At 35.7% G+C, this 25041-nt stretch overlaps 1 protein-coding gene across 1 annotated transcript; it reads left to right on the plus strand.

Moving 5' to 3' along the window:
* Positions 1–131: 131 nt before the first annotated feature.
* On the plus strand, positions 132–23977 carry NIPA1 (NIPA magnesium transporter 1). The gene is made up of 5 exons (XM_014068803.2): positions 132–423; positions 5843–5890; positions 8153–8243; positions 9507–9667; positions 12120–23977. The coding sequence occupies exons 1-5, from the start codon at positions 258–260 to the stop codon at positions 12629–12631; spliced, it is 978 nt and encodes a 325-aa protein (XP_013924278.1). The 5' UTR covers positions 132–257; the 3' UTR covers positions 12632–23977.
* The last annotated feature ends 1064 nt before the right edge of the window (positions 23978–25041 follow it).

Here is a 25041-nt window from a genome sequence, read left to right on the forward strand (position 1 = left end):
TCTCTTGGCTGTCAAGGCAGAGACCCCTCGGTTTTATTGAGGGGATTTCTAATGCCAGAGGGCGCTGAGAACGCAGCAGCGAGCAAGCAGCAGCAGCAACAACCGGAGCTGGGGGAGGAGTTTGTGATTCAGGGCGGATCCCGCAGAGCGGCTGCTGGTTGCTGGCCGGCTTAGGAGAAAGAGGAGAAAGAAAGAGGAAAAAGAAAGAGGCTGGCCGAGCAGCTGGGCGTCCTTGGTGCTGGCACCGCCGCCCGGGCATGAGGATGGCTGTCGGCGCAGCAGCGGCTCCAGGAGACGGGGGCTCGCCGAATCCCGGTCCCGCTGCGGTCTCTCTGGGCTTGAGCGTGGCTGTGGTGTCCAGCCTGGTCAATGGCTCCACGTTCGTGCTGCAGAAAAAAGGAATCGTGCGGGCAAGAGGACGAGGTAGGGCCCCCTGGTCCCAGTCCCTTTCTATGCTTCGGGTTGCAGCACAAACGCTCTGAATGTCTTTGCAACAGCTAGCATCCTCTGCGTGGTCCCCTCCCACTTGGCCGAGCCCACCCCGGCTTATTCGTACGCCGCCTTTCCTGGAGCCCCTGCTTCCCTGGCACGGAGGTCACCCTCCGGGAGCGATTAATCCAAAATATTTAGCAAACCCGGGCCTCGCGACTGCCTTCCCCGATCAACACAAGTGCTTCCAGAGGTGTAGGACTACAACCCCCAGAATTCCCAGTCCTGCCGCTAAATTGGGGAAGCCTGCTTTAAAACAGATTGCTTCGTTCCGAGGCATTATCTTTGGCTTTAGGCAGTATCAGACCTAAGTATTTAGCATGTCCATTGCGAATACACCTTGCATTCCTTCTCCGGGTTGGGTCAGGGGCACAACCACCACAAAGGCTAACCCTTCAGCTCTCCAATCCAGCCACTCCCCCTCCTTTATTGTTTTCGTCTTCAAGTTTGTAATGATATCTGTACTTTTTCAAAAGTCCGTGCTCTTATGTCTGCATGATGAGTGGTAGGCATTTGATTTGCAAAAGGATAATAACTGAGCCATGAAGGCTAAATAAAATCTCCCATATGTCAGGGCCAGAGGTTCAGATAGCCTTTTCAAGATTTCAAATGTGATTTGTCCCTTACACCAGCAGATGCTGTAGTGTATTATCGACTCAGTTTAAGTTTGTACTTTGCATTTATAATCTGAATTTATTTTTTATGTTATTTTTTTTTAAAAAAAAGAAATTAACACTGAAGGGTTTCTTATAGAATTTGGACAAATCAGTTTACACCAGTGTTTCTCCAAGTAGGCAACTTTTAAGACTGAATTGCCCAGAATTCCCCAATAGCAATAGCACTCAACCATGCTGGCTGGGGAATTCTGGCAGTTGAAGTTGCCAAATTTTAAAAGCATTGATTTAGAATGTCAGATCTAATCCATTCAGAAATCCAAAAGCAAACATGCTAGGCAGGTGGTTACCCAACTTCTGTGTGAATACATCCAATGGAGACCCATCACCTCTCCAGAATAATTGATTCCACTTTCACTTTGCACATGCTATGAAGACATTTATTTGGATTCTTTCTTCTTGTAATTTAAACTATGTTTATAATCTAGATTCTTATAAAGCAATACACATACCATATCATAATGCATTATGTAGATCTGATCATAGTTTCAGAAATGATTTGCTAAGTGGCACCTAGAGGACTTTGTATTAGCAAAATATACAGAATTCATCTATTACTTCCAAAGGGCTCTATAGCAGTTTGCATGTTGATCTTTGGTAATGATCATTATGTATGTTCAATATAGCAAGCAAACAGGCTCCCAAATCCACGTTTAACTGTATTTCTGTTAATGGGCCGTTTTTTGCAGGAAGCACTAAGGACTCACTTAGTGCTGTATTTCTGTTAATGGGCCGTTTTTTGCAGGACTCACTAAGAAAGGACTATATATTCTTGTAGGAATGCCTAAAATTAAGAGCAGCTATATTCTGAAATCTGATACAGGCAGAAAGGTGATACTGACATTTCTAATATAAGCTCTTGCATACCAAACTGGTCTTTGGAGGAATACTTGTATTTTAGTCTGTTCCTAATTCTGTGACAAGCTTCCCATTAAGCTCTGCATTCCAGAGCAGTCTTATTCTATAGTAAACTCTACAGTATTGGGTATTTCTGTGATTTCCCCCTATTGGTTCTACCTAGATAGACACAGTACCAAAATATTAAACTCTAAAATCCAGTTATTTGATTGTTTGTGATTAATACATGAAATATTCAAACAACAAAGTAAATAGCAATTTACAATTTACAAGATAAAACCTAATACAAATTAAGAAATAAAGTAAAAATATGAAATATAGAAAATAAAAGAAGTATAGAAAAACATAAGAATAGCAATAGTATTTAGACTTATATGCCACTCAAATTAGAGAGTAACTTGTACAGGTAGTCCTTGACTTACAACAGTTCATTTAGGAACTTCAAAGTTACATCGCACTAAAAAAGGGACTTATGACCATTTTCCACACTTAAGACCATTGTAGTATACCCATGGTCACATGATTCATATTCGGGTGTTTGACAACTGACTCATATTTATGACCATTGCAGTGTCCCAAGATCATGTGATCCCCTTTTGTGAAGTTCTGATAAGCAAAGTCAATGGGAAACCATATTCACTTAACAATGTTATTAATTTAACAACTTCAGTGATTCACTTAACAAATAGAGCAAAACTCAATTAACAAATTTCCCACTTAACAATAATTTTGGGCCCAATTGTGGTCATAAGTTGAGGACTACCTGTATTCAAGGAAACTGAAGTATCTTAATAATTAATGATTCAAGTAATAATTAATTCATATAATTGACCAACTGCATTACCAGTTTTATTTACTGCTGGCCTTAGCAGATAATCAATATGAAATGTACTTGTTCCATTCTGGAGAAAGTGATAACTAGTATAGAACTATTCCCATGCTTGCAGAAGAAACTGCAATATGTAAATTAATTTTCTTGTGAATACAGACCATTTTGCTTTGCATTACTTAAATGTAATTGGAAACCCACTGAAATGATGGTTCATGTTCCAATGTAGCAGGAATGTATATTTAGGTATTTATTGTATTAGGAACTGAAAGATCCAGGTAAAAATCTAAAGTAGATTTATTCTACTTTACTGTAGATTTATGCTCCCAGGAAGAATAATGGAATGAACAATAATTAAACTGAGAAATATTATCCACTTTGTTTGGACAAGAATATAGTATAATGTAGTTTTCTTAATCTATGCCTACCACATGGTGGCTTGTGTACTCTTGATATCCCACATATGCAAGACCTTTATTATGTATTGGCAGGGGAAGTTATAACATTTTACATACTCAGTAATTTTTAAGTTCTCAAACATAAACCTTATATACTGACTTGATTGGCATAATATTTGAAGTCATGGTTTGGTTTGATTACTGACTTCTCATAAACTATATATTAAATTGTGGTCAGCAAAGTATTTTAGCCACTAATTATGCGATGTAAATAACTTTTAACCACATCACGCATGCAATCTAAGCCCAGCTTAGTGCTTATCTTGCAGTTAAACAGTTGTATGACTCTTCCAGGAAAATGAGATGGGATAGAAGAGCAATATCAAATTATAACCACATATGCAGCAGCATCTCTGTTGTTAGTGCTTTGTTAACTCTTGCTGATGTGTATGTGTTATATCCAAAAAAATAATTAATGGCATTATATACAGGTACAATACCAAACACACTTGGCAATATAAAGTTGGAACTGATTTGTTTTCAGGTATTTTATCCTTGAAAATCTCCCCTTTTCATAATTGAGATATAGGAATAACTCAATTAGCACAGAAATATCACATAGCAATTTAAAAATAGAAAACTATGTACTGTTTGTAAAAGAAAAGATCTCTTTGTTTGCTTGCTTCAGGAATTCATTTTACTTGATTTGTACAAGCAGCTTTATTTGAAGCTCATCCTCACCAGCTGACAGTATTTTGTACTGGTCTAGCATGTCTAGTTTGCATTTTCCACAGTCACGTCATAAATTCATGTTCCACTTTTGCTCCATGTAAACTATTTGAAACAAAAAGCAAGATTAGGTTTTTAAAAAGCCTATTTGGTTCACTTGTCATTGTTTTTTTTTTAAAGATTATGAAAGTAATAAATGATATGCATCAGTTTTTGTCAGGCCTTTTAACAAAAAGAAATATAATTCAGAGACTAGCAAGAACATAAGAACCTACTGGATTGAAATTTAACCGAGCATTTTGTTTATCATAATGGCCAATCAAGTTCCTCTGCACTTCGTAAGTCTTTTCGAACATGGAAACACCCATTCTCTCACTGTTATTACCTTGCATTTGGAATGCAGAAAGGCAGGGTCCCTCAAACTCATCATAAACATTGAGTCTTCAAGACTTAATAGATCTATTCTCCATACACATCTTTAGCTTTCTTTTAAACCCAGTCAAGTCAAAAATCTATGTAATACATTATTCAGGTTAATCATCCATCCAATTCATTCTACTATACTTTTTAACTCCATCAATAGCAATAGCAATAGCAGACTTATATACCACTTCATAGGGCTTTCAGCCCTCTCTAAGCGGTTTACAGAGTCAGCATATTGCCCCCAACAACAATCTGGATCCTCATTTTACCCACCTCGGAAGGATGGAAGGCTGAGTCAACCCTGAGCCGGTGAGATATGAACAGCCGAACTGCAGAACTGCAGTCAGCTGAAGTAACCTGCAGTGCTGTATTTAACCACTGCGCCACCTCGGCTCAATTGGATGATTTCTTGTCCTATTGTCTTGACAGAGGGGGAAAACAGATTAGACTGAAAAGTGAAACTACTTCTCTGTCTCCTCCTCCTCCTCCTCCTCCTCCTCCTCCTCCTCCTCCTCCTCCTCCTTCAAAAAAGCATAATCCAGTTGCCTTTGGAAAAAGTAAATTTGAGACAACCATGACCTAGATGACTGAGAATCTCTGTAAGCTTTCAGTTATTCACATTAGTTCACATTCATATTGGGCTTCAATGCTTTTCCTTACTGAATACTTACAATCTGCTATTTTTACTGCTCAAATACTGAAATCCTAAACAATGCAAATTTTGGATAAAAGATGGAAGTTGGGTTCTGATTGCCATAGGTAGTACTGAATTGGCAATAATTGTTTGTGCTTTCTAAAATACCTTTCAGTGTTTTCTGTACTATATTAGATTGAGGCACAATCTAATGAGGCGGATGTACTTATAGAACTTCCATCTCCATTACTGGTTTTATTCATTTCTGTAGAAGATTACCTCTTGAAAAGACCCACCAAGATTGCAAAAAAATATTTCAAATCTTAGAAACAGGTATAATGGTTATGTTATATTTTACAAGAAACAGAGTATCTATGCATTTTTAAACAGTTCAAATTCAGCTTTTGCATAAGTATTGAAAGCATAGGTAAATATATGTTTATTGTCATGTGACTCAATATTGACGCTCAATTTCAAAAACTATTTTGTGGTTTTGAAATATTTTAATACTAATCATTTGATTTAGGGCAAGGGTGAACCATGTGCATATCTATTTTCTTAAAGAGTTGGATTATTAATAACCACACCAGGGACATGACTGATTATCTTCATTGGAAGCAAACTATAAAAAGTAATACTGATTATGGTTACACTCATGGCTATACAAGATTTGCATTGGTTCATGCACCCTAGTTAAATAATTCTGTAGTGGTAAAGTTAACATGTTGTTGAAGCTATAGAAAATTGTATCTATAAAATATATATTATTTAATCTGATGATCCAATTTTTGATTTTTCACTTATCCAGGGACTTCATATTTAACTGATATAGTGTGGTGGTCAGGTACTATTGCCAGTAAGTATATCTTCCATCTTTGAACAATTTACACCTTAAAACCATATTGAAGGACTATACTGTTCTATCCAGATGTGTTAGGCAAAATTTTTATGCATATGATCAGCAGTGATGATCATAACTCTGGTCCAATATATCTATGTAAAGGAAAGCTGCTGACATGCTCAGTCTAGCATATTTTGATATAAAGACTTTTCTTGTTGGCAGCATTTTCATTCATTTCACACAACAGGATATAGTGGCTTTGGCTAAACTGTATATCTCTCTCAGGCAACATAATTTAAGTATAAAATTGTTTTTATCCAAGGGAATATCTGTGGGGAGAGTCAAAATCTATGATTTGCTATCCAGCTATATTGGGTTATAATTGCTGGAAATAATTTATATAAAAAAACATCTGGAGGAACCAGACTGGAGAAAGTTGAATCAGAATTTACTTGAAATCATCTTATTAGACCAGTGGTTCCCAACGTCGGGCCTACGCCCCACAATGGTGCAATTTGATTTTTAATGGGGGCAATTTGAACCTTGTTTAAACCAAGTTAAATGGCCTGTTAGGCTTCCTCTGCTTGAGTTCACTTTTTGAGTAAAGTAAGAATTATATTTCACAGGAGGGGACATCAGGATTTTAGAGATGCTTAGGTGGGGCATGGCCAAAAAAAATTTGGGAACTACTGTATTAGACACAAAAATGTATGGGCAATGCATAGATTGTTGTTCTTAACAGTTACAGTTTTCCAGTCACATTTTCTGAATAAAAAAGTTGTTTCACTAAAGTTAACCTCAACTTCTTTTATGAATTTGTCCATGCAGTTTATTAAGCAGCAATATCAGAACTGATTTTCCAGTGCTTTTTTTTCTAAAATATCAGTTTGATTTCTGGTCTAATTAACAGCCTTGGAATTTTGTGGTTTCTCCCATGGAAGTACTAATCAAGAGTACTTCTGCTATCTTTTTCAAAATTAACCAAGTTTATTTAAATGCTGTCATCTGGAAATCAACTTGTGAAAACAACAACAGCAACAAAAAACCTAAACATGATGGGTGTAACAATTTAGATTGTAATTCTTTTGTTTAGCTGATGATATTATAATCCTATGTAAACATAGATCAATTTGTTGACCTATAGATATATTGCAATTTCAAACTTTCCAATCAGGGTTGCCTTGCAGGCTTGGAATGCCCAAAAAGTGTTAATTCACACACTCCTGGAAAGCTGAAATAAGATGCTAGGATATGGAACCTTCAGCTAGCATAAAACATATTGAAAATATATCAAAATACTTTATACCAATGCAGAGTAGGGCTCATTTTAGTTCAATATCATCTACACTGCCACTGTTTAGGATTATTTACCAGGAGAAGGCATTACATTTGCATCCATAACTTTAAAATATAAAATGGAAATAGCAGTATACCTCCAAAATAAACAAGTTAGTGAGGTCTAGGAATAGTCAATGCAATTTTGTAGGAAGATGAAAATAGTAGCCATTAGTATCTGCAGAATGGCACATGATGTCAATACATTATGCCATCTTTGCACAAATGGCAGGAATAAAATGCTGTATGTCATATGCATTACTGGTGCAAAATACCTAAATCCATGCTATTTACATGCCTAGATGCATAGCCCAGAAAGTTTTCCATCATGTTCTACTGATATCAGTCTTAATGTTGCTCACATATAAAGTGCAGTGTCCTAACTTTTTCACTTCCCCATTGTCTAGTTTATCAGGGTTTCAAAACAAGGGGCCAGAAGCAAAACCACAGTGCTCTAGACACAGCACTGTTGCTTCTGAGTTATAGAGCTATGGATGCTCAACTTTTCCCTTCTCAAGATCCAAACTTAATGTCTTATTAGCCAGCTATACTCACCAATTGTCAAGGGTTTTGGGGATGGTGGTTGTGGTGGTAATAATATAGTGTTGAGATTTAGATATGGAAATATAGAGATTATGGCTTTAATGACAGTGCCATCATTCTTGCTGCTACTTTAAGGCTATAAGGAAAAATACCTCCTCCCTATTTACTAGTTTTTCTGCCCATGAATATAAAGGACAATCATTCTAATTAATTAAAATGCAGCCAGAGAAACATACAGCAGGTTAAAATAGGAAGGAAATCATAAAAAACAAAGCTGCCAAGCAGTGAGGTAATAAAGCAATGCAACACTGAAAACCCTGCTGTCGAAATCAGCTGTTCCAAAAATAATGAAATGTTTTGTTTTGTTTTCTGTTCACATATGTGTGTTTTTCCTCACAGTGGCACTTGGCCAGATTGGAAATTTCTTAGCTTATACTGCAGTTCCTACTGTACTGGTGACTCCACTTGGTGCACTTGGAGTCCCATTTGGGTAAGATTTTTTCCTATTCTGCCTATTTTCCTATTTCTTCAAATCAGACTATCCATCTGACTACCTATCTTTTACACAACTATGTTAATTTTTTTTGTAATTTTTTTTACTAGTAGTGGCAAAAGTATTCCATTACTTTCATCTGTCCTAGTAATTTGATTTAAAAATGACCTAGTTTTTTTTCACTTTATCTTCCCTTTTGATCCTTACTTTAAGGAAAAGATATTAGTTGTTTTTTAGATTTCTTTCTGTCCTTTGAAATGTGCAGATGCTTTTATTTTTTTATTTTTCAAAGAAAGACATTTTCAAAGGTTTACTGTGAACCTAGACTTATGTTTATATGCCCAGAATCCTGAAATGTAAAATGTGTAAACCTCTCAACTACTCAAATAAAACATCCTTGGATTTTCAGAGATTCTGGCTAAATGAGGTGCATCCTTTGAATTTTTCAATTAGTTAACTCTTGGTGTTACTTCATGCTGTGGAATTGTATCCAGGGCTAAAAACTGATTCAATCCCCAACAAGCTACAGAAAGAAGACAGAGTGATACTTCTAGAACTTTGCCTCAGATAGCTATCGTTTCTCAAATATTTAAGTTAATTTTGAGATATTATATTCCTTTAGGGCATTTTTGCCACAAATAGCACTGTCCTCTCTCTATCTAAAGAATCATGAAGTGACCCTCAACTACAAATAGTGTCTTTAAAAAAGGTTTTACATCTCTGATGCTGCATAAACATGTTAGATCTGTTAAGAAAACATCCTGTATCAGCAGCTGCAAGAAATGTTGATACTTTAAAAAATGTCACGTAATTTGCAGGAGAGATCCAGTCAGAGTATTTTTCATGGATACAAAATGCATCAGGGAAGCACTCCTTTCCTATCTTGCATTTCCACTTGCCAGACCAAACTCAAGTGTTGAAATATATCTCACATTGCTAGCTGGGGAATTCTGGGAATTGAAATCCACATATCTTAAAATGGCTAAAGCTGAGAAACACTGGTTTAAATCAACAAAGAAAATTAACAAAGACTGTTGAATAATTTCTTAACCTTCAGCAGGGACATCCACAAGAGTAATCAAACTGTAAAGAAACTGGCTATAACGAAATGATCTATCTTTATGTGCATCTATGAAAAAAAGGTTAGGGTTTCCATCACACAATTGCTACTTTGATTTTTGGAAGTATCCTTTGTGGAGAGCCTACCTTACAACAGAGAACACCTGATTCAATTTTTCTCTTTGACCATCTCTTTCTTAGGTCTATTTTAGCTTCCTATCTACTGAAAGAAAAACTGAATATTTTGGGCAAATTGGGCTGCCTCCTGAGTTGCGCAGGTTCTGTTGTTCTCATCATTCATTCTCCAAAGTCTGAAAGTGTCACCACTCAGGCTGAACTTGAAGAAAAGCTTACAAATCCAGGTATTTAATTCTTTAGGTTATCCATGTTAACAAGTAAATCTGAGTCACAAGACAAAACTGAAAAGAAGTGTAAGTTGCTCCAACATATAATGTTGGCTTTCTTTGTATTTCCTGCTGAACAACTTTTTGTTGCCAAAGGAATGCATCAATTATTCTTCGTCTTTGATTTTTAATTATGAAACTCATTTGCTCCACAGTCCTAAGCATAACTACAACTAGTGTTGTTTTTTTTACAACTGTTGGGAAATAAGTTAGACTTACAAGTTTTTCAATAATTACAGTATAAGGCAAGAATAAAATTAAAAATAAAATTTAAAGAAAAAGTTACTTACGCTTAAAATTAGCTTATTTTCCTATCTGGTAAAGATTTTTATATAATTCATTAAATAATAAAGATTGGAATTAATTGTACTTGTGTATAATTTCAGTCAATGAAATTTAAGCAGTTTTATTACTTTGGGGTTACAATTGAGTAGTATAAATTTATAAATTCAATCAAGGAAGACTGGAAATTAAAATAAATAATGGGTTTGGATGTAAAATTATTGTTAGAAATCAAAGAATAAAGGAGAATATATTTTCTTGTAATTATTTCAGTGTACATGATACACAAAAGGAAGCAACCCATTGGCCTCTTCCAAATGTGTTTGGGATTACAGCTCCCCAGATTCTTAGCCAAAGACCAAGATACGTAGCTGGAAATTCTGGAAATTGTACCTCCAAATTGGGGAAGATCTAAATACAACATAGTTGATTCAGTGATGAGCAAACCACTGACTGCTTCCAAGAGTAGGCATGATTAATAAGCTGCTTGTAAATATCAGAAAATTATAATCCAAACTACGGACTATAGTTTTGTCTTCCTGAAGAAATTAAAAAATAAAGTGATGGTCTTACGGTTTCGAACAATTTCTAGATAGAGGAGGAGACAAAGATACCACAAAATTACATTGCTTAAATATGCCTGATGACTGACTGGCCCATGATAAATAAAACATGGGAGATAATTTAAATATGCTCTGCTGTATTCAGTTTACATATAAACAGAAATATGCATTTCAAAAGATCATTTTTCCGAATCAAAAGCATAATTTGCCATGATAAATTAAATAACAGACTATCAAAAGCAGGAGCACGATTTAGGATTACATACCATGGTTTGATTCAGATAGAAAACAAGGATTTAAGAAAAGGAATGAGCAGAAAACCTGACAGTACTTCCAAATCAGTGGTGGGTTTCAAAAATTTTTAGAACCTCTTCTGTAGGTGTGGCCTGGTTTGTGGAAGTGGCTTGCCGGCTATGTGACCGGGTGGGAGTGGCTTGCCGGCCATGTGACTGGGTGGGCATGGCCAACTTGTAAAATGTGGTGAAACTCACTTAATAACGCTGTTGCTTAGCAACCAAAATGTTGGCTCAGAAACTCTGGCATTTGAAGCACGCAAGTCTTAAAGCTGTCAAGTTACAAGACCCTTGCACCCATAACCCTTTAGGAAAAAAAACCAGGGCTGTTCAAATGTGACAGCTTTAAGACTTGTGGACTTTAACTCCCAGAATTCCTCCTCCAGTCATGTTGGCTCAGGAACTCTGGCATTGAAGTGTGCAAGTCTTAAAGCTGTCAAGTTACAAGACCCTTGCACCCCTAACCCTTTAGAAAAAAACCTAGGGATATTCAAACTTGACAGCTTTAAGACTTTAAGGTTTAGATAGGACTCTTAAAGGTGGGTAAGGCGATTGATGAGCCAGCCAATCAGTGAGCGGCGGGCGGGGCAAACGTGGTGCGAAGGGGTGGGGGGAGGGAGTTGGAACTGGTTCTAAATGGCACTGTAGAAGAGGTTAGAACTGTCAGGAACCCACCAAATGTAGTCTTTCCAAATATGTTAGTGTATATTGACATTCCAGGGCATTGGAATATAAAAACCATTAAGATAGATAGAACATTTATTGTCCAAGTGTGATTGGGCACATAAGGAATTTCTCTCCAGTGCATATGCTTCCAGTGTACATACAAGCAACAAGTGATAAAACATGATCATAATCATAAAATACAATAATCATAAATCATAACATACAACACTCAGTGATAGTTACAGGATACTAAATAATCAACATAAATCATAACAGGATACTAAATAAAAGCAATCAACATAAATCATGAGATACAAATAACAAAGTTATGGCCATAAGAAGCTAAGGAAATAGGTAATAGGAAAGATGAGAAGGATAATAGTAATACAACCCTACTAGGTAGTTGATAATGAAGTTTATTGCAAAATACAATTTGGAAAATTATCTAGCTAAAGCCAATGTGAGTTGATGTCACTATATAAACAATGTGCAGTATGGATTGTGATTGCTTGCATTTGGGGTATATCGCACATAATATAGAATTGTTTTCAAGAAATATCATTTTGTTGAGCTTAATTATGCCATTATATTCTCTTTGTTTTTCAGTATTCGTGGGTTACCTCTGTATTGTGCTTCTCATGCTGCTTCTACTTATCTTTTGGATTGCACCAGCCCATGGACCCACTAACATTATGGTTTACATCAGTATTTGCTCATTGTTAGGAAGTTTCACTGTGCCTAGTACAAAAGGAATTGGACTGGCTGCTCAAGATATCTTTCACAATAATCCATCAAGTCAAAGAGCATTGTATCTCTGTTTGGTTCTGTTAGCAGTATTGGGGTGTAGTATAATAATTCAGTTTAGGTACATAAATAAGGCACTAGAATGTTTTGATTCCTCAGTGTTTGGTGCCATCTATTATGTAGTATTCACCACTCTTGTCTTGCTGGCCTCAGCCATTTTGTTCAGAGAATGGAGTAATGTTGGTGTTGTTGACTTCTTGGGGATGGCTTGTGGGTTCACCACTGTATCTATTGGAATTGTTCTTATACAAGTCTTCAAAGAATTCAATTTCAATATTGGTGATTTGAATAAGCCTAATATGAAGACCGATTAAATTCTTAAATGTTCAAGGGAATTGGGTCATCCAGAGAATTTTTAGGCCACAGAAATTATAGTCTTTAATTTCTAAACTTTGAGAATAACACCGCCTTTCATTCCTTGCTGGAATATGTGAAATGAATTAGTGTTCTTAATTCAATTTCTTAGGACTATTGTCATGCTTTGTATCTTATGGTATCAAATGATTTTATAAACCTCATAGCAAGTAGGATAAGAATTGCATCGCCACAGAAGCTGATGCATTTCTTTATCTTTAGGATTATCTATGTAGTGTAGGATTGAATTATTTTGGTCTATGAAGAACCAGGAAACTTTTCAAATGGTTACTCAGAATCTTCTGTCAACATTTGTGTTTACAACTGAGCAGGTGCCATGAGTGATCAATAGCCCTTTTTAAAAATGTAGATACACTTCAAATACTAGATGGGTTTTCTTTCTATTTACCTTCACAGTTATAATTCGGATTTCAGTATTTTTCCAGGTGTATTTGAAGATTCCGCAACAGTTGCTACAGGCTGTGTGTTGATATGATTTGTTCTTTCTCTGCCTTTGTAATTTGGACCAATGACATAATTATGTCCAAAACTAGGGCAGTGTGTTTATAACTTAACATATGTTTTATCTCATATCAGCTCACAAAGTTGCTCACAAATCTAAGTAAATACAGCACTTAATTGACAGCTACGCCTCTTGTTCACATGAATCACTTAATGTATATCAACATATTACATTAATCCAGGAACTTTTATTTAACATAAAAGAATGTGAGGAATATGTTAGATCTTTCTACCATTTTTGGTAGATCATTTGTAAACAGCTGGAAACTACTTCAGTGCCTTTTGTATTCTGATAAGATCACTTTTATGGGGCGGTTCATGTTCTCTAATATTTGGGTGTCCTCGTGCATATCAATCTAACAAAGCAAAGAGACACTAATACGATATTTGAATTATTATGGGGTAACTTCTATGCACTTTCAACTGGTGTTTGTTTAGAACAAAAGTATTCTATTACACTAGTATTCAATTATGTTCCATAGAAAGTTTTACCTAACAAATTCCAGTAAACTATTGTGTAGCATCTTTTGTCAACTTTTGAACTGGCACTTTTAGAGGCATTATAAAGGAATTTGTAAGAGAAAAGAAAAATGTTGTTTGGTTAAGGGAAAAATATCTAAGTGATTCTTCAGCAGGGTCTGGAAATTGTTGCCACTCACTTGAAAGAAAAACAATGGGGCTTCTGTTTCCACAAACCAGTGTTTCTCAATCTTGGCAACCTTAAAAAGTATGAACTTCAACTCCCAAAATTCTGGAAGTTGAAGTCCACACGTTTTAAAAGTATAAACACCTCAGTATAAAAATTGCTAAGTTAAAAGAACATTTTCTGATTCAGAAACTAAGGGTTGTCTTTTTCTAGGTAATTTGTTAGATTGGATTCAATAGATATAATTGTGTTTACAAGTTTTCAGTATGACTTGAATTAACATATTTGATTCAATAGATATGATTGTGTTTACAGGTTCTCAATATGAATTAACAATAGTGAAGTCTGTCATAGAAATAGCAGTTTCGTCAGTGGTGGGATTCAAATAATTTAACAACGGTTCTCTGCCCTAATGACCAGCTGAGTAGGTGTGGCTGGGTGGTCATGCGACAGGGTGGGTGTGGCCAACTCGAAGTCATGTCGAAGGGTACGTCTCCTTGCCTGGCCTCTCTTGACCCTGGGGACGCTGCAACGGTGTGAAAAACTGTCATCTCACTTTTTTCAGTGCCATTGTAACTTTGAATGTTCGCTAAATGAACTGTTGTAAATCAAGGATTACCTGTAAAAAAATACAAAAAGCTTCTTTGCTTACAAAAAGCTGCCCTAAATTCCAATCATCAGATTAAAAAGACCTGCAAGCCGGAGTTACAAATCAGGAGGGTGCCAGAGCACCTTGAGGAATTAAAATAGTTAAAATCCAATGATAACTTATCAGCAGCCAACTCTTGCTCATAAAGTGAAACCTTTATCAGAGAAGTCATTTAAGCTCTCCAGAAAGAGCACACCCAAGAGAAGCAATCCTTAGATCCATTTGCACCACTTAAAGATACCAGCTGGTCTCACTCCCCTCAAAAGATATCCTAAGGAAACCATCCAGATTTAAGGAAAGATCACATGCACTCCAGAAAGGCAGTAAAAAATCAGTGCCAATCTTGCATCCTGTCTCTTGGAAATACACATCAAAAGGACAGTGCCAGGAACCACTAAAACAGTGAACAATGACCCACTTCCCCAGATAGAAAAAGTAACCATGAGGCAGGTAAAAATTTAAACACAATACAAATAATGAAATCACACCTGTTTAAATCCTTTTAAAACTAAAACACAAGCCTTATCTGGGTCATTACCAGAGCTCACACTCCAGGCAAGTTCAAGTGTAAATACTTAAGCCTAACTACAAAGAAAGCAATTAGCCCTAGAATGTAGCAAAAGAGCAAACATGGTAGCTGTTGCCTGTTAAACCAATTACCAGAACAAATAGACACAGGAACTATCCCGATTTCTCAACCCAGTTTCTTTTCAAGAACAGAGATTAACCTTTCCCCTTCCAAACAAAGCTAAATAGGGAAAAGTATCCCATCAATAAACACAGGATTAAACATCACCAAGCACAAAATTAAACTTCACCAAAAACCAGTTTCAGACCAAAACTCAGAAAGCGTATGTAACTCACGTTTGAAGTCAATCTTTCTAGCTAGCCAAGAAGCCTTGCTGAATGTCACTCATCTTGGTTCCTTGTCATTGAAAGCTGCTTTCCCCTGAGTTTCATTTCAGTGTTAAAGATATATTATATAAATAGGTAAATGAATACTTTGCCAGATCAGGTTTTATTTATTATTCTGTATGCCATTTTGTTGAACTTATGTTTTTTTTTTTTAAATCACTGAATTTGAAACTTCTGAATTCAGGAGGCACATGACCTGAAAATATTTATGAAGGGAATGAGAAACAAATCATGTGCCCAGTATAAACTCTGCCCTTATATACTTCGGGATGACATGATGCAAGTACAAAATATTGACACTTGTGTCATTATGTTGTGAAACATTTTATGTTTTGGCATCATCAAAGTTAGGAACAGACTCCAACTAATGTCATAGGTCTCAATGTGCACCTTCAAGCATTTTTAAGCATACTTTATCTTCACAAGTAGTTTCTGACGTCTGATTGTTTGACTGTATATATGTACAGTATGTATTTTAAAAAGATTAAAACTCATACTAATAGCTAGTTGAGCACTTGGAACATTAAATATCTGAGAATGCATTATGGGTGCAGCCTGAATGAGGCTTCTCATTTCCTATAATGGACACCATGGGAAGGAAAATGCATCAGAATGTAGCCAGTCATAAAACTTCAATTTAACAAAGAGCAATAGGGACTCATACCATTTACCATACTGTGTTGTTCCTACTACTCAAGCTGACTTTTATGGTTTTTATGGATGGTAGACATGATTCAGAACAAAGCATTGGCCTATAGTCATCCATTTTTATTTTCTGAGAATACCTGTGAGGCTACATATTGGACTCAGAGAAATTTCTTTGGAAATAAATCATGCTGAAGTCTAGTTTTCTTTTAAAACAAAACACAAACATATACTCAGATGGGGCAAAGAGCCTACTAAATACCAATGGTACAAGTCCATAGACAGATTGGCTTCTTCCTCCCCCATTGGAATGATTTAGACATCAAGTCATGTTTAAACTGGACAGATCCCTTTCACCCTGTACATGCATGCTATAACTTCATAATGGCAGTCAAAAATAACTTCTGAGCTAGCCTTTAATCAACTTTTAATGTGCAAACACTGGTTTGGCTTGCTTGCTTGCTTGCTTATTTATTTATTTATTTATTTATTTATTTATTTATTTATTTATTTGTTCATTTAAGAAATATCCATTTTGTCTTCTCCCAAGTGTTTTAGGTAGCTTACAAGGAAGTCATTTTTTTCTAAATGTCATGAAAATCTTCCTGCAATGTGTGGCATGTACAGAGAGGCTAGAAGAAACACATTAATATGGACGAGATAAAAATGTTTGAGTCTCTGTGATTACTTGAAGAGAGTTTTGCTTGAGCTACGATCAGTTCACTAGGTATCATGCATATCAAAGAAAATTCTGAATTCTTATAGCATTTTTCTCTAACAAGTTGGTATGGGTTTTTAACTCCTGCCCTTAATCAGTATTCATATTCATAATCAGTATCATTACTTAAAACTATTTTCGAATGTTACTTTTTAAACAACATATGCTTGAAAGTCACATTTTATTCTAGCTTTTCAGTTTGGGTGATTTCAGTTTTGTTTTCTTTGACATATTAAGATACATGGTTTGACTTATATAGAAATTACCATAAATTGTACCTTATTATTTTTCCCTCTGTGAAGAAATACCTAACCTAGCATACTGTATTAATGCACATTTAAAATTGTATACACATTTAAAATCTTTCAGCTATTCTTTATTGATTGAGGCATTTACTAGGACATCTTGGCTGGAATAACTAAAATTTGTTTAGAATGTTAAGAATGATGTTACTATCCTCCAAATAAAAGCTTCAGGACAAATATATATTTGTAAGCAGTGTTACAATTTAGAAGTAGTTTTGGTTTATATGTATATAACATTAAAGAGTAGAATCTTGTTCTGACAAGTTAAAATGTTTTAGGAAAACCAAGCTATTAGTGTTACAAAATCTTGATCTAAAACGATTAAACTACTAGATGATACCTACCAGCCGCCAGCCCTAGCTATGGCAGCAATGAATTGAGAATCAATTGACACCATAACACATTGCACTAAACCACATATACAGTTAGTTTGGCTTTGGCTTTGGCTTCATTTGCATGAACTAGTCATCATAGCTTATACAATAAACTATGGTGAAGAAAACTGTGGGTATGTGCCCTTGCCATCCAAATTTATTTGTGCTGCTATTACTCTTCACGAAGGCATTATTGATAGAGAAAACTTTTTGATAAGGATGACATACATATTATTTTGTGGTTTAGAATCTTCGGTTTGACTTTGATGCCTTTTAAGTTGAGACAGCCTTATAGCTAGATTCCAGAAAGTTATAATGTATATATTGGCATTCCATGTAACTTATATCTGTAGCTTCTAACTTTTTAGATGATACATATAGAAATACTTATTTTTGCTACTTATTTTAACAAATAGTATTCTTTTTCTCCCTTTTAATTCTCTCTAGAATTGTCATCAATAACAATGATGTTAGCACTGGACCTTACTTCCATTTTTTTGTTAATATTTTGCTATGCTTTTTTTAAGATGCAGTGATTAAATTATTATAATTTTAGATATGGTGTGCCATACTGGGCAATAAATGTGCTGGTATCTCTTGAACTTTGGTCTTCCTTAAATCTCAATATACCTTTGCTAGGATATAACTTGATTCATATACACTGGCTACATTGATCACGTTCATCAGGAGCAAACCATGCTTGCCTTGTTATGGGAAATGTGAGTCTGGCTTATATATAATACTACAAAAATTTGATTGTTAAGGCAGAACAAAAGAACTAAAAAGTCACATTCCCTGCAGTCAAAAGACTTCTGCATTATTATAATTTGTAGGTGGGTTGATGATAGAATTAAAACGTAAAGGAATTCTAATTCATGTTTATTAACATGTTTTAAGTGATCTGTGTGGAAAGCATTGTACTACAATCAGGTACAATCTTAAAGCATTTCATTATAAAGTATAATGATTTACCAAAGACGCTTTAATTTTCTTGAGTAGTATATTCCAGAGTTCATATATGTAATAGCTGATAGAGTTCTATACAAACACTTCAATCCCATAGTCAAATTGTATATTTTATTGAATTCTGAAGTGACCAGAAACTAGCATAACCTGTACATGATGTAAACATTTTTCCTGCCAATTTGAATATATTATTCAAATCAATGTTCACTCTTACACTAAAATATGCATAAAAGTGTCATGTTTAACTTTTACTATATAGAAACCTATGTTCACTTATAAACAATTTTACAAGATTAAATTGGTTTACTTAGGAATTCATTGAAACATAATTTACAGGGGAAGGGCTAAATTTTTGCAGAATTCATAAAAAGCTTTATATAGACTAGAAATTCATGCTAATTCCCTTTCAGAAAATGATGAACCAAAGAAATTTAAAAGAATGAAAAAAAATCAGAACTATATGAACTTTATACCAGTACCACCATTATATTTGTCTGTACCTTTCAACTTAGAGAAAATGTTGTGTTTATCATGTTTACACACTGTTTCATACATTAATATTTGCTCTTTGAATTTCCCTTTCCTCTCTTTGAGAATTTCATCAGCTCAACTAACTAAAACTTCTCGATCCTTTTCTTCCTTTCAACCCATTCACTTTTCCTTTATATAAGTCCTTGTTCATTCTAACTACACAACCAATCCCTCTCAAAGTAGTTATTTTGTGTTTCAACCATCTTGATTAAACACCCAACCTTTCTTGACCACTTTTTTTTCTATTTTAACACATCCTTCTTCCATTTCTATTGTACTTAACCTGTTTCCCTGAAAATAAGACCTCCCCAGATAATAAACCCAATCGGGCTTTTGAGTGCATGCACTACAATAAGCTCTCCTCAAAAATAAGGCCAATCACTTATTTCGGGGAAACATGGTATCTATTTCCTAATATATCAAACTTTCACTTCAATATGACAAAGTGGTCAGAAACAAACTTTTATATACCACCATATTTATCTCTTTCAACAAATATTCCTCATAACAGAAAATGTTGTCTACTACTGTTCTACCAGCATTTGCAGTCTAAAAATGTTTCCATTTCTCACATTTTCTACCAATGTATCTAAATTCATCACTCAGTTTTATACCATTTATGTATAAATATTCACCTCCTTTTTGCTGTAAAACTATCTTCATTACTATTTGATATACCCATGTTTTCCCGAAAATAAGACTGGGCCTTATTTTCTTTTGGGGCCCAAAATAAGCACCAGGGCTTATTTTCAAGAGGTGTCTTATTTTTTCCATGTATAAGAGGCCCACTTCTTCTACTTGCTTGTGGCGAGTCAGGAGGACACACAGTGCACCAGTGCCATGCCGTGAGACAGGGTCAAGGCCCCCACAGAAAGGCCACACGTGCCCTGACACCTGTCTTGCCACGTGGCTGTGGGACCAGCATACCACTTGGCCTCCTGCTTTGTTGCGACTGCAAGTGCGCTGGCAGCCATGTGGGCTCCTGCTGCACATGACTGCTGGTACTGCTGCCATGAGGCAGGTGTCAGGGCGTGGATGGCCTGGCTGCAGGGGCCCTGAGGTAAGCTGATGTGGGGCACATGGGACAGCTCCACCCACGCGCCGCTTCATGGCCGTGGCACCATGAGCAACCAGTCGGAATGAGCAGCTGCACAGCCTCTTAAATAGGGCTTATTTTGGGGATAGGACTTATATTAGGTACGCACATAAATCATGCAAGGTCTTATTTTTGGGAAAATGGGTATTATTTTTATATCTATATTTATCATTGTTTCACACAATCTAAAATTCACTGCAAATCTTTCAAGTTCTCAGCCAAGAGCAATGGACTATTTGCATACAAAAGTACACTTATATTAATTTCCATTGATGTACTCTAGCATCACTACAAACCATTCTTCCATAAAAATATTAAACAATCATGTCATGTAGTTTCTATTTCATTCTTTAGTCAATAATTAAACACTTGGTAAACATTAGAGTTACTCTTATGCATGGTTGCATTTATCATCTACAGCATGATGTCACATTCAACAACTTTCAAATATGAACTAAGGGATTCATACTTTCATTAATATCTACAATAACATTTGTGGGACAAATTTATACTTTCTGGTTTATATTTTGATTTACATCTTCACCTCTCTGTATGCATTGTTTAAGAGTTACCATGGATGAGACAGGAACCTGCATTGCTCCAACTAAATAAAACAGTATATAAATCCAGATCAGGTATATTCATGGCTCAAGGTAGAGGAGAAAAAGGCCCATTAATCTGAAAGGACAGGGTGAAATGCTTAATATTTAAACATTGGCTTGATTATTTTGTTATGCATTATTTATTATATGTAGCTTCCATGCAGAGGGACCTTAAGAATCTTACACCGGTTTCTTTTAGTAAGATGAAAATTACATAGCAATATCACAAAAGGAGAACTTAATAAAATTACAAAGAAAATGGTGGCCACTAAGGAATGACAAAAAACACAATCTAGAGCGGAGGCCTTCGCTTCATACCAGCTTCCCCCCCACCCTCCCCATGTTTTTACAACTTTTGTAAAAATCACTTCAATGGAGGCTAGCTTGATCTCAGGCAGTAATCCTTTCCAAATTAGATGTTGCAACTGAAAAGATTCAATTCTTTGAATCCTGTAGATGATAGTCCTTAAGAGAAGAAACCTTCTCCAATTTTACTTGAACTTATTGGATGAACAGAAGCTATTGGGAATAGGTAGTCCTGAAGATATCTAAGTCCTGAGCCGTTAAGTACTTTACATTGCAAATAGCATGTTGAATTAGACTTAGACTTAGACTTAAACTTAGAAGTTTATTTATATGCCGCCCTTTTCCCTGGGGGGACTCAGGGCGGCTTACAACTCGAAAGGGGGGGGGGAACCAAACATTTAACACGTAGGACAGTACGTCATTAAAAAACACAGCATTCATACCATTCGGGTGGGTTACAGTCTTTAGCCCCAGGCCTGACGAGATAGCCAGATTTTGAGGGCTGTGCGGAAGGTCTGGAGGGTGGTGAGGGTACGAATCTCCACGGGGAGATCGTTCCATAGGGTCGGAGCTGCCACCGAGAAGGCTCTCCTCCGCGTGGTTGCCAGTCAACATTGACCGGCAGATGGGACTCGGAGGAGGCCTAATCTATGGGATCTAATAGGTCGAGTGGAGGTGATTGGCAGTAGGTGGTCTCTCAAGTACCCAGATCCACTACCATGAAGGGCTTTATGGGTGACAAGTAGCACCTTGAAGCGTACCCGGAGATCGACAGGTAGCCAGTGCAGCTCGCGGAGGATAGGTGTTATGTGGGTGAAGTGAGGTGCACCCACAATCGCTCGCGCGGCCGCATTCTGGACTAGCTGAAGTCGCCGAATACTCTTCAAGGGCAGCCCCATGTAGAGCACATTGCAGTACTCCAGCCTAGAGGTCACACTTTGCACCTCTAGGTGCACTTTGAAACCAGGTGGTAACCAAGGCAGTTCTCAAACTAGAAGCATAATTTGGAAGAACTTTGGCACTCTCATAACAGAATACAAGTAATTGTATTCTGAATTAGCTTAAGCTGCTGAATAGTCTTCTGGGGCAGCTCCATGTAGACCTAATTGCAATAATCCAAATAGGGTATGTAAAGCATGAGTCACAATAAACAGAACTTCCCTTCCAAGAATGATTATAGTTGGCATATTATGATTTACTGTTTGCAGTAAAGCAATTAATTTATCAGAATTAAGTCCTTCCAGTTTTTGCTATTATCATAATGTGTGGCTAAGTTGCTGTAACAATTGATGATATAAGCATCAGCTTTACTCCACAAAGACAGGTTATCTTCATTCAGGTCTATTAGTCCCCCTTTCTCCTTAGTTTCATAGGAATTCAACATACCTTTTCCCCCTTTCATTTATTAATTCATGGTCTTTATTATTTACTCTTTACATCTCAAGTTCCAATCTTCTACATACCACATTTATATTCAATTGGAAATGATTCAAGAAATGGCATTAGTAAATAATGCTCTATCGATGTACAGCTACTCCAGTTATTTATTTTGCAAGATATCTATACCTTTTCCACTGACAGACCCATAAACAAGATACAGGCTGCAATGTGAAATACACTGGAATAGTCTTCAGTTGTTAATTCTGTGACAAGAATTAAAATTAACACATGCACAATTGTTCTGAAAATGCCTCTTAAAATTTTCACTACCCCAAATATCTTTTCCAAAAACTGTTTTGGTGGCTGATTGTGTGAATGTGAAAGAGAAAATGGCTTGATTTCATATACAGTGAAACATAATTTTAATGAATTAATTGGGAGTAGGTGCCAATTATTCAAGACTTTCTACTGAATCAGAATGGAGCACAGCAACATTTGAATAAATAATGCAAAGTGATGAGAAGTATGCTGCTTGGGCGGTTATTAAAATAAATTGAAGAAATTTGTTAAGCTGTACATGTACTGTAATGTTCAGGTAAAAAGTTTGGTAAAATGAGATTTCACTGGATATGACATTGCTTGGTAATAGTAATAGCCTGGATTAATCCTGAACATACTTCTATTGAAAATAAAATAAAGATGAAAGATGAAAAGACTAGATTAAAATGGAAAAGGCTGCTTTAATATTCTTAAAGCAGACTTTAAATATGGCAGAGATGTTTGGAGAGTCAAATTTACATATGCTGATAATCTCTATGTCTCACTACATTTGGGAGTGCTTAAATTCCTGCTTGAGAACAACATTTTAAGCTTTTGGAGTATAAATTGAACACTGTATAAATTATTAGGGGAAAATAATTTTAATAATCTTATGGATATTTTTCAGAAACACTAAGCAGGAAATTTAACACAATGACATGCCAACTCCATGTGTATTTGCCTAACCATTAGCTTAAGGCTACTTTAGCAGCATTTATTTAAAAATTACCAACGTTTTCCACGCAATTTGTAACAGGAAATTATGACCAATCATGGCTTTTGTATTGTGTGTGAATTTACAAACAAGTATTTGTTAAAATGTATATCCATTTACATGTAAATTACTCATACACATCTTCTAAAAGCTTTATAAAACAAAAGATATCAGCAAAAGGTAATTTCTTTTTAAAAGATCTATTTGCTTTTGGGAAACAGTTTAATCCAAGAAGACTAATTTGATCCTTCTTTTACATGTTGTGTAATGTTGAGGATGAGTTAGTGATGAAATAACATGCTTTAAATTAATATGTGGACACAAACAGTGGAATAGATGGGGACATGTGAATGTTATAGGCTTACTGCTTAAATGCCATTGTGTTGTAATATGTTTAGAACAAACAAATTTGAAAAGGACTATTTTATTAGCTTCCAAAATAATGTGTATATACATTTGTTAAATACTCAGTAACTTTAGCTTTGCTTTAAAAATAGATAGAGGAATGTTGTATTTGCCCCTTAAACTAGCAAATTAGCAAAGGCTATTTATTAAGGTTTCTGACAATCTTATTTGTTAATCTGTAATGTTTTAAAATAAAAAAGACATTTCTAACTCGACTACTATTTGACTTTTTTCCCCGCTGATGCGAAATCCTATGTAGAGAAACTAACAAATGTTCCTTTGTTTTATTTCCTTCATAGAATTTAACATTGTAACAGCACAATACATGTCATGTTAATTCAAAGTATCTATAAGAAGAGAATTCAGTAGTTTATTTTGGTTGAGGTTACATTCTGAATCAGAAGACAAGAAGTGAAAAACCTACAGATATCAACTTATGACCACAATTGAGCCCAAAATTTGTGTTGTTAAGTGATAAATTTGTTAAATGAGTTTGCTCCATCTTACAACTTTCCTCGCCTCCTTTGTTAAGTGAATCACTGCAGTTCTTAAACTCATAACACATTGATAAGTGAATCTGGTTTTGACTTTACTTGCCAGAAGGATGCAAAAGGAGATCACATGACTCTGGGACACTGCAACTGTCATAAATGTGAGCCAGAGGTCCATCATCCAAATGTAAATCACCTTACCATGGGGATGCTGCCAAGGTTGTGTGAAAATGATCATGTCACTTTTTTCAGTGCCATTATAACTTTGAATGGTCACTAAATGAACTGTTGTAAGTCAAGGACTACCTGTATAGTCCTTATAATGAGCTTTCTGATTGCCAGTACTGTTATTTCTGGAAATCCAATTGAATGGTAATTCATCTCGCTTGTGCACAAATATACACAGAGCTATTATCTGATTACTGCATATTCTATGAGAGTCTTCCACGGTATATAGATAAAATTTGATCTCCATTTCAATACTTTGAAAAAATTGTGCATTCCTTCACTGTAAATAGCAATTTATGAGATCTCAACTCTCCTTCCATTTTTTTTTGTTGAAAGATGAAATAAATGCCATAGCAGTTGAAATGTGAATCACAGAAACAGTTGAGTTTCCTTTTTTGTGTCTCTCTGCCCACCCAAGAATGGAACAAAATTATAGGTACTGTAGTAAATACACAAATCTTTAATACGCCATTTCAGAATTCTTGAAATGGTTAGCTGAATTATTTCAAATTAAATTAAGAAATGCAAAAATGATACTAGCAATAGAAGCTAGCTTAA

This window comes from Thamnophis sirtalis, unplaced genomic scaffold (assembly GCF_051295495.1).
Source record: "Thamnophis sirtalis isolate CommonGarterSnake01/CBP01778 unplaced genomic scaffold, rThaSir2_p1.2 scaffold_12, whole genome shotgun sequence".
NCBI lineage: Eukaryota > Metazoa > Chordata > Lepidosauria > Squamata > Natricidae > Thamnophis > Thamnophis sirtalis.

Coding starts and splice junctions, on each gene's coding strand:
- NIPA1 (XM_014068803.2), top strand. CDS start 258: ATGAGGATGGCTGTCGGCGCAGCAGCGGCTCCAGGAGACGGGGGCTCG. Junction 8,244..9,506: donor GCACTTGGAGTCCCATTTGG/GTAAGATTTTTT, acceptor TCTCTTTCTTAG/GTCTATTTTAGCTTCCTATC. Junction 9,668..12,119: donor AGAAAAGCTTACAAATCCAG/GTATTTAATTCT, acceptor TTTGTTTTTCAG/TATTCGTGGGTTACCTCTGT.